This window comes from Mandrillus leucophaeus, unplaced genomic scaffold (genome assembly GCF_000951045.1).
Source record: "Mandrillus leucophaeus isolate KB7577 unplaced genomic scaffold, Mleu.le_1.0 Scaffold125, whole genome shotgun sequence".
NCBI lineage: Eukaryota > Metazoa > Chordata > Mammalia > Primates > Cercopithecidae > Mandrillus > Mandrillus leucophaeus.
The window spans coordinates 1,427,700-1,437,115 of NW_012100876.1; the positions used below are offsets into that span (position 1 = coordinate 1,427,700).

General features: G+C 52.8%; 1 protein-coding gene across 1 annotated transcript in view; it reads right to left on the reverse strand.

Annotated features, from left to right (window-relative positions):
* Positions 1 to 9,416, reverse strand: part of NLRC5 (NLR family, CARD domain containing 5) — a 78,828-nt gene that overhangs the window by 30,736 nt on the left and 38,676 nt on the right. The window contains exons 20-23 of the mRNA XM_011971861.1: positions 6,536 to 6,625; positions 5,383 to 5,427; positions 4,239 to 4,328; positions 3,251 to 3,334 (exon numbers count right to left, since the gene is read on the reverse strand). Of these exons, the coding sequence (XP_011827251.1) occupies positions 3,251 to 3,334; positions 4,239 to 4,328; positions 5,383 to 5,427; positions 6,536 to 6,625 (309 nt within the window). The remainder of the gene's footprint in view (positions 1 to 3,250; positions 3,335 to 4,238; positions 4,329 to 5,382; positions 5,428 to 6,535; positions 6,626 to 9,416) is intronic.

Genomic DNA, 9,416 nt, shown 5'->3' on the forward strand with positions numbered 1-9,416 from the left:
GTGCCCTGGGGTTTACATACAGCCCCTTCCTGGGGGGCCTGGAGCCACTTCCCGACCCCCGCGGACCTCTACTATGTTCTCCTTCTGCCTTCTCCACCTTCCCCTTCCTCTCTTTCTGTTCCTTCATCCTCTGCAGGCTGCCCTCTCCCCTCTCCGGGGCCTCCAAGAGCCTGGCCCATCTCCGCTGCTTTCTCCTCTGGCTGGTTGAAGGGGAGGCATGGAGTGCAGGGACCCCACATCAACTGGCTTGGTGAGCTGGGGGGCAGGGTAGGGCGGGAGGAGCAATCTGTGGTCCTGGGGCTGGAAGCCTTATGTTGGAGCCTTTGCCAGAGCCCAGGCTGGAGGCCCAACTCTACCCTTTCTGCCCCAGGGACTGGGCATAGGCTACTGAGGCACAGTCAGGACCGGGGCCTTCATTGAGGGGTGGTCTTTCCAGAAACACCTCCCGTATAGCGTCCCACCAGACCCCAAATACACCATGGGTTCTCGTTGGCAAAGGAGGTGCTTACACCCTCCTTTTATTTATTTATTTATTTTTAAAGCAATGGAATCTTTACTCTTTACCACATCCCACATGGTATGCCCATATGTACACAGGCAAAGTGGACCTGCAGTGCTTGAATTCAGAGAGTGGGGATGGAGCCCCACTATCTATCTTCCCTGGCTTCCCCGGTGGAACCCCAGCACACAGTTGGTGAGTCACTGGACTTCAGCATTGAGTACCTTGATGACTATTTATAACAATAATCCTGCAAGTGATCACAGTACTCTACAGTTGGTAAAGTGCTTTCATATTCACTATTGCACTTTCTCGAACCACAGGTGACAGAGGGGGCCCTGAAACTCCCACCTGTGCTCAAACCACCCAGCACTGCCAGTGGGCTTTATTTATTTATTTATTTATTTATTTATTTATTTATTTATTTATTCTTTTGAGATGGAGTCTTGCTCTGTTGCCCAGGCTGTATTTATTTATTCTTTTGAGATGGAGTCTTGCTCTGTTGCCCAGGCTGTATTTATTTATTCTTTTGAGATGGAGTCTTGCTCTGTTGCCCAGGCTGTATTTATTTATTCTTTTGAGATGGAGTCTTGCTCTGTTGCCCAGGCTGTATTTATTTATTCCTTTGAGATGGAGTCTTGCTCTGTTGCCCAGGCTGGAGTACAATGGCACGATCTCAGCTCACCACAATCTCTGCCTTCCGGGTTCAAGCGAGTCTCCTGCCTCAGCCTCCCAAGTAGCTGGGATTACAGGTGTGCAACACCATGCCCAGCTAATTTTTGTATTTTTAGCAGAGATGGGGTTTCACTATGTTGGCCAGGCTAGTCTCGAACTCCTGACCTCATGATCCACCCACCTTGGCCTCCCAAAGGGCTGGGATTACAGGCGTGAGCCACCGTGCCAGACCCCCAGTGGGCTTTTTATATGAAGCTTCCTCTGCAGGTGATTTGTCTTGGCCAGAAGAGCCTGCATCCCAGTCTCCTTGTGTTCCCAGGATGTGGCCCAGTGCTTGGTATACAATAGGTACTTAACAGTCAAATCATGTAAGAGTGCTTTTTGTAGCACTGACTGCAGTGCTACACAAAATAAAACACAATACCTAGAAGCAGTTTGGATCTCAATCTAGACCAAGCTTGTCCAGCCCACATGGCCTGCTGCATGCAGCCCAGGATGGCTTTGAATACGGCCTAACAAAAATTCGTAAACTTTCTTAAAACACTATGAGATTTTTTTTGGTGTTTTAAAAATTTTTTTTTTTAGCACATCAGCTATCACTAGTGTTAGTGTATTTTATGTGTGGCCCAAGACAATTCTTTTTCTTCTTCCAATGTGGCCCAGGGAAGCCAAAGGATTGGACACCCCTGATCTAGACTCTAGAAGGGTATGGTGGAATAACTTGCAGCTCATCCCATACTGTGGCAATTTAGTATTAAAAGGCATCAGTATACACTCTGTGAAAACAGGTAAGAGACAATCAGGGACCACTGACCATTGGATGACTTTAAGAAATTACCATTAATAGGGTAAGTCTGGGCCAGGCGCAGTGGCGCACGCCTATAATCCCAACACTTTGGGAGGCTGAGGCAGGTGGATCACTTGAGGTCAGGAGTTCGAGACCAGCCTGGTCAGCATGATGAAACCCTGTCTCTACTAAAAATACAAAAATTAGCCAGGCGTGATGGCGGGTGCCTGTAATCCCAGCTACTCAGGAGGCTGAGGCAGGAGAATCGCTTGAACCCAGGAGGCAGAGTTGGCAGCAAGCCGAGATCACGCCATTGCACTCCAGCCTGGGCAACAAGAGCAAAACTCTGTCTCAGAAAAAAAAAAAATAGTGTAGGTCTGATAATAGTTTTATGGTTATGTGTTTGAACCTGGAGAAGGACATGGGAAGGCCACACTCCAGGGGGTCAAACTGGATTATCTGGTTGGAAGGACTGGAAGGGCATTTGAGATGGGGCTGGAAAGCAAGAAAAAAGATTGAAGCAAAATGGAAAACACAGATGCTATGAAAACACAGTGCATGAAACTGTAGAATGCAGCTAGTTGATTATGGCAAACAGATAGAAACTGAATATGCAAATAGACAACGAGTAGATGGTCCTGTGGACACATGACAACATGGATTTGATGAGAGAAGAGGTTGTTTAGGTGAGGCAGGTTTTGTCTTGGATTTCTTTATTTTAAGGTAATTACTGTAATAGAATCACCACAATGATAATAAAAGGAAAGGCTGGCCATCCACTGTGCAGATGAGGAAGCTGAGGCCCGGGGAGTTAAAGCCCTTTTGAGCCAAGAGTCCTGATTCCAGGTCCAGTCTCTGGTCCCAGACCCAGGTGTTTTGGGGTGAGTGAGGTGACAACCCCACGGAGACAGGGGGTGCCTTGAGGAAGGGCTTTCAGAAGTGCTACGCTCCAGCCATGGAGGCAGGTCCAAGTGAGGGCCCGGGTGAGGCTCCAGGGGTGGGGTCGGAGGTAGACAGGGCCCCCGGGTGCCCTGAGTTGAGTGGATGGTGCAGGTGAAGGCTTCCCCAGACCAGCACAGCATCTCCCAGTGGGAGACATGCGCTGCCTAAGGCTGGGGACTGCCGAGAGACAGCCAAGTTTCTACCAAAGGCCAGGGGACTCTCGTGGGGCAGGGCTGGTGGGAAGAAACCAAGAAAGACCCACCTGGCTTCTAACCAGGAAGCCCCCTCCCAGGTCACTGGGCAGATCCCCACATGGCGCCCTCTGGGGCTGTGTCTTCGTTACTTACTGGAGTTCCAGGGGTCCTGGGCACTCCTTCAGAGTGGCACAGAGGTGGGTGAGGCTTGGGGGCTCCAGAGGACACTCACTGAGGCTGCAAAGGGGCAATGGGCAGGGCAGGGAATCAGAGAAAACCCAGGGTCCCTGGCTAGCCCCAGGGGCTCTCTCCTTCTCCTATCATTCCTCACTCTAAGTAGGAGGCCACAGGCCCCTCCCCCTGTGGGGCACTCACTACCCTCCCGAGTCTCCCCTGCAGCCCCCATTCCTCCTGCCCTGACAGCAACAGTGCAGGACCCTGAGTTCCCAGCTGCCCTTGTCAGTGACTCCCCAAGTCCTCCCCACCGCCCCCTCCAGAGCCCAGGCCACCATCCTCATTCACCTTGACCATTGAACACCCTCTGGGCTTCCACTCTTGCCTCCCTGCAATCCCTCTCCACCCCGCAAGTGTCTCACATTTTAACACTGCAAATCTGACCAGGCCTCTCCCTATTACCCTCTGTGGCTCCCCATTGCCCTGGGGCTAAAAGTGAAATTGAAATGTCCTTCCCAGGGCCTCACTTGCCTCCACTTTCCTGGAGGCCTGGAGAGAGGTGGGGCCAAGTCAGTGTCTCACAGCCTCTCATGGCAGAGCTTGCAGATGGGGAGTACATTTGTGGGGAGAGAGGCCAACCCCTTTCTTTCTGGAAAATGGGTGTTCCCTAGAGCAGGTGGAGACCCCAGGCAGAGAGTGGCTGAGCTGCTCTGTTTGCTTCACAGAAATGTGGAATCTTCTCTCCAAGGAGAATGCGGGGCATGGGCCAGCTGAGCTGCCCCTCAGGGGTCAGAGCCCCCCCCCACTCCCGCACCCCTCACACCCACCACTCTTTCTTTTCCTCTTCTCTTAAACTCCCTCTCTTCCCTCTATCCCAATCCCCAGCCCTAGCCCCTGCCAGCTCTGACCCCTCTGATGCCTCATCCCTGTTGTGGTTACCCCCAAATGAGAAGTGCTGGGACAGTACCGGAGGCTCCTGGGTATGCAGCGCCGACGGAACCCCAAGAACTCGGCTCCAGCTGGGAAGTCTGGCGAAGATCCAGTGGTCCATATATCCCTAGGAGGGGGATCATTTAGAAAGGAGAGTTCAGATCACCCCCACGGACTCCCAGCCCAGCCCATATACCCCTAGGAGGGGGATCGTTTAGAAAGGAAAGCTCAGATCACCCACATTGGACTTCCAGACTTGGAAAGTCAGGGCTGGAAGGCATCTCAGAGACAATGAAGTCACTCGATCCTAGCTCAGTCCCTCATTGTTCAGATGGGAAAACTGGGGCTCAGGGAAGGGAAGCCCGAGTTAGAAAAGCCAGCAGCTTGTTCCTGTCCAGGTGAGCAGGCAGGAGGATCCAAGACAGAGCCTCTCTGACCATTGCTTGGCATCACGTGACTTCTGCCTCCCTGTACGACAGTTCTTTGGGCTTCAAAAACCTGGGGGTTCCCAAGAAACAGAGATCCTATCCTGGGAAGCAAGACCACCCAGGCTTGAGCCACCCCTGGCTCCTGACAGCCCACCTGTATAGCAGTGCCTTTTCTTGACACGTTAGCTGTGGATTCTGTCTGCCCAGCCAGCTGCACCTGGGCCCACCCTATCCTCTGCCACTGCTCCCAGCTGAGGCCAAGAGGCCTGATCCCACTAGAGGGCAGCCGGGAACATCATGAAGAGCTAAACTAGTATTGGTTGTTTACTGCGAAGACATGGAAAATTTTTTTTCAGAGCACCAACAGCCCCTGCCTTCAGAGCGTGAAAGGGCAGTGACATGTATGAAGGGGTGAGTCTACAAAATTCCCCGAAAGGCAAAAGCACAAATGTTCTCCTGTCTCCTCCCACAATCTGCTGCAATCTGCTGGCACCTGCTCTGCTCTGGTACCTCTCCCAACCATATCCCTCCCTTCCTCCCATCTGCATTGCCTCCTTCCAAGGGGAAAACAGGGCAGTCGATTACTGACAATTTACAGGGCAGTTGGGGGGTGGGGGCGGTGGTTACTGAAGTGGTGATTAAACCTAGTATGCCAGACCTGGGTAGTCACCATGGGTCTGGGAGTGGGGGACCTGCAGCAGATGGGGACCAGAGTGGGAGGGGACTCCCCCACCCCGAGCATTCCCTTCTCACCTGCCTGTCTTGTCCCCTCTCAGGAGGATGTGTTGGCTCTCAAAGCTGGAAGCAAAGAGGAGGCAGCAGTTTGAAAATGGGCAAAGACCAACTTCCCTGGTAGTGGCAAGAATCCAGACTGGTCAGGGCAAGGAGGGCCTGGGGTGGCCTGCTTTCTCAGCAAACAAAAAACAGATCAAGCAACAATTACACGTATCAAGGCATGTGCAAAACACACCACTGACATTTCTCATTTGATTTCACAATGAACAATGAGGTAAGAAATTCTTCTTTGTTGTTGTTTCGAAGAAAGGGTCTTGCTCTATTGCCCAGGCTGGAGTGCAGTGGTGCAGTCATGGCTCACTGCAGCCTCAACCTTCCCCAGGCTCAACTGATCCTACCGCCTCAGCCTCCCAAGTAGCCGGGATTACAGGCATGCCCCATGATGACTGTCTAATTTTTGTATTTTTTGTAGAGATGGAGTTTTGCCATGTTGAGCAGGCTGGTCTCAAACTCCTGGGCTCAAACGATCCTCCTGCCTTAGCGTCCCAAAGTGCTGGAATTACAGATGTGAGCCATTGTGCCTGACATTTTTTTTTCTTCGAGACAGAGTTTTGCTCTTTTGCCCAGGCTGGAGTGCAATGGTGTGATCACAACTCACTGCAGCTTCGATCTCCTGGGCCTAAGCAATCCTCTCACCTCAGCCTCCCAAGTAGGTGCATGCCATCATGCTTGGCTAATTTTAAAAGTTTCTATAGAGGTGGGGGTGGGTCTCACTATGTTGTCCAGGCTGGTCTCAAACTCCTAGGATCAAGTCATCCTCCTACCTTGGCCTCCCAAAATGCTGGAATTATAGGGGTGAGCCATAGTGCTTGGCCCCCAGATTTCTTAAAAGTCTCTGAGGACAATCCAAAGAATGAGTGAAGCAGAGTCAGTGAACTCTCTAACGGTGGATTTGGAGAAATTTGAGCATCCGTGAGGCCATACTTATTCATTCATTTGATCATTCATTCATTCAGTGGACACCCATCACATGCTCTCTGGATCTGGCACTGCCCAAGGTGCTAAGGATGATAGTTCGGCATGAACTTGATGGATGAGGGGCTCACGTGGGAGCAGACGGCCTGTGGGATGGGGGAAAGAGGCAGGGCTGGGGGCGGAGAGGCACGCTCACCTGATGTCTAAGTGGAAGAGCCACTGCAGAGTGGAGAAGCACCGAGCCAAATCCAACACAGCATCCAGGGACAAACCGTTCTCACTGAGGCTGGAGATCACAGAAGTGGCACAATGCAGGTCACTCAGGACCCAAATACATCCTCTTTGTGGTCAGGGCACAGGGCAGGGGAGGGCTCCCTGGTCCCAGATGACAGAACCCACTGAACCCAAGATGGTCAGAGAGCGCCCCTTTCAAGTCCTCCTGGTGCAGATGGGGAAACGGAGTCCCAGAGAGAAGCAAGGTTTTGCCCAAGGTTATGAGACATGTTGGTGACAGAGCTGAGATGGGAACCCAGTGGATCCCTCGGTTTGTGATGGATCTGAGGAGTGCTTTCTGGCTGGAGCCGGGCCTTGTTTTCTCCACCTGATAAGGGAGGGGTGGTGCCCAGTGCAAAAAGGAAAATGTGGGGTCTCTTGTTCAGAAAGCAGGAACAAAGCGTCTCCTTTCTTTCAGGGTCTCCTGTCAACTTGTCATTGTTTTCTATTTACTATTTAATGCTCCACTCCCCTCCCACGGGGACACGGGTAGGGCGAGTGTGGACCCTCACAGCACCAGGTCACGAGTCCAGAGTAATAAGAAGGTCACATGAGGATGTGCTAAAACCTCCAGTCTTCATGTAATTTGCCTGCAATTGTTAGGCCTTCCTTCCTTCCCAGGTGCAGGCCCTGAACAGGAACCAAGGCAACTCCCTTCCTTCCCAGCATTGCACAAAAAGAGGGTGTGAGCAGAGGATCCTTAGGCCACAGCACTCATTCCAGAGATTGTAGCCACCAACAGAGGCCACGCCTGCAATTTATGTATTTACAGACTGGGAACCAGGAGCTCAGAGAGGGGATGTAACTTGCCCAAAGTCACACAGCAAAGCGTGTGTCACAGAGCCAGCCTGGAATATAGTACCTGTGACCTCTTCCCGGGGCTCCTCTGGCTTTGGCCCAGAAGAGCTTGGGAGGAGGGAGCACTCTGTGAGCCAAAAGGACCGAGGGCATTTAGGGACCAAGAACTCTGGTACATTGCAGGCAAACTTTGGGGACTGCTCCCACACACTCTCTGCCAGGTACTCAGGGCTCCTTGGCAGCCCTGGGTACCCTGCTTGAATGTCCTCTCTGGTACAAACCCTCCCTGCCTACCCTGACCATACCCCAGCTAACAGCCCCAGCCCCTTCCGGCACCCCAGGGCCAGAACAACAGCTGCCAGCCGTTAGTCATACTTCGCACCCACACCTGCCCTCCCCAGGGTGGCCTCAGAAAGCCTGTTCAGAGCTGCAGAGACAGGTTCCAGAAGCGAAACCTTGAATCAGAAGTGGGATTATTGAGTCACAGACTCTCTGAGTAAGAATCATCTATTAGTTAGTCTTCACTGAGCACTTACATTGTGTTAGGGGCAATTTTCATGCATTTTCTGATTTAATCTTTACAGTAACCCCAGGAAGGATGGGGATGGGACAGAGAACGCTCCCCCTACTCCCCCTCATCCCCCCGTCCCACCCCAGCCTCAGAGGCTCTGCCTAGCGGGTTACTCACTTCAAGGACTGCAGAGCTCCCAGCCCTGGGAGCAGCTGAGCCAGCCGGGTTGCACCTTCATCCCCCAGAGCATTGCCTGAGAAGCTGGGGTGGGGAGAAGGGAGGGGAGAACATCAGCAGGTGGGGAGTGGGTTGCTGGCAGCATGGTCCCTGCATTCCAGTTACTCAACTTCCTGAAACTGGACACAGCCCCGGGCTGCCAGGCCAGATCTCAGCACATCTTGCGTGGGCAGCTGTTGTCTACCCCAGGTTCTTATTTTGAGGTTCATGGACCTCTGGGGGACCAGGGGTGAGCCTCCAAGTGTGTCAGACATGGGGGATCTGTATTTTGGGAGGAAGAGTCACAACTTTCACCAGATTCTCCAAGGGGTTTCTGATTTCAGCAGGGAAAGAACAGTTGATCTAAATCTTAAAAACCAAACACAAACAAAACACTAACTCACTGTAATTGGCCCCACCCACCCACTTCCAACGTACAAACCACTCACTCGAGGTGGAGGTGACCGAGGTGGCAGCTTCCTCCCAGAGCCTTGCAGAGCTGCTCTAAGTGCTTTGCTTGGAGGCCACAATGTGTCAGCCTGCTCAGGGGCAAAACCACAGCCCTGCGTGTCCCGCCGAACAGAGGCGGGAAGGAGCCGCTTTCCCACCCCCCAGACACAGAGGCAGAAAAAGAGGCTTGCAGGAGAGGAGGGACTGGGATGCATCTGGCACCCAGACAGATGGACAAAGAGGGACTAACACACCCCACACCCATAGGATGTCACATATAGGCAGAGGGTGGGCAGAGACACAGACAGAAGGAAACCAAGACACAGAGAGATTCAGAGAGAGAGCAGATCAGAGGAAGACAGATAAGACTGAAATAACAGATAAATAAACTGATAAAACAGAAATATACAATGAGAGAGGGAAGAAATGAGAGAAAGAGGCAGAGGGACTTAGGGAGATTGGGACAGACACAGACCAAGAGAGAAGGCAGGAAGAATGCTGGTGGGAGCCCCCGTGCCCTGGCCCCAGGATTGTGAGAGAAGGAGCCCAGTGCTCCCCTTCACCTCTTTTCAGAGTCCCCACAACCCCTCAGCTGCTGGGGGTCAGGGAGCTAAGGGGAGTGGGGTCCCCTGGGCTTGGGAAGGTGGTTGAGGGGGCTGCCTTGTGAGCCCTGTCCGGGGTGGGTTGGGCAGGGGAGGTAGGAGGTAGGGAAGCCAGGCCATGACTCCTGGACACAGTGGGTCAGGCATGCTTCAGGGAGCACGTGGGGCCTGGGCACAGGTTTGGGAGCAGGCTCTGAGCAGGGGAAGGGAAGGGGCTGGAATCACAC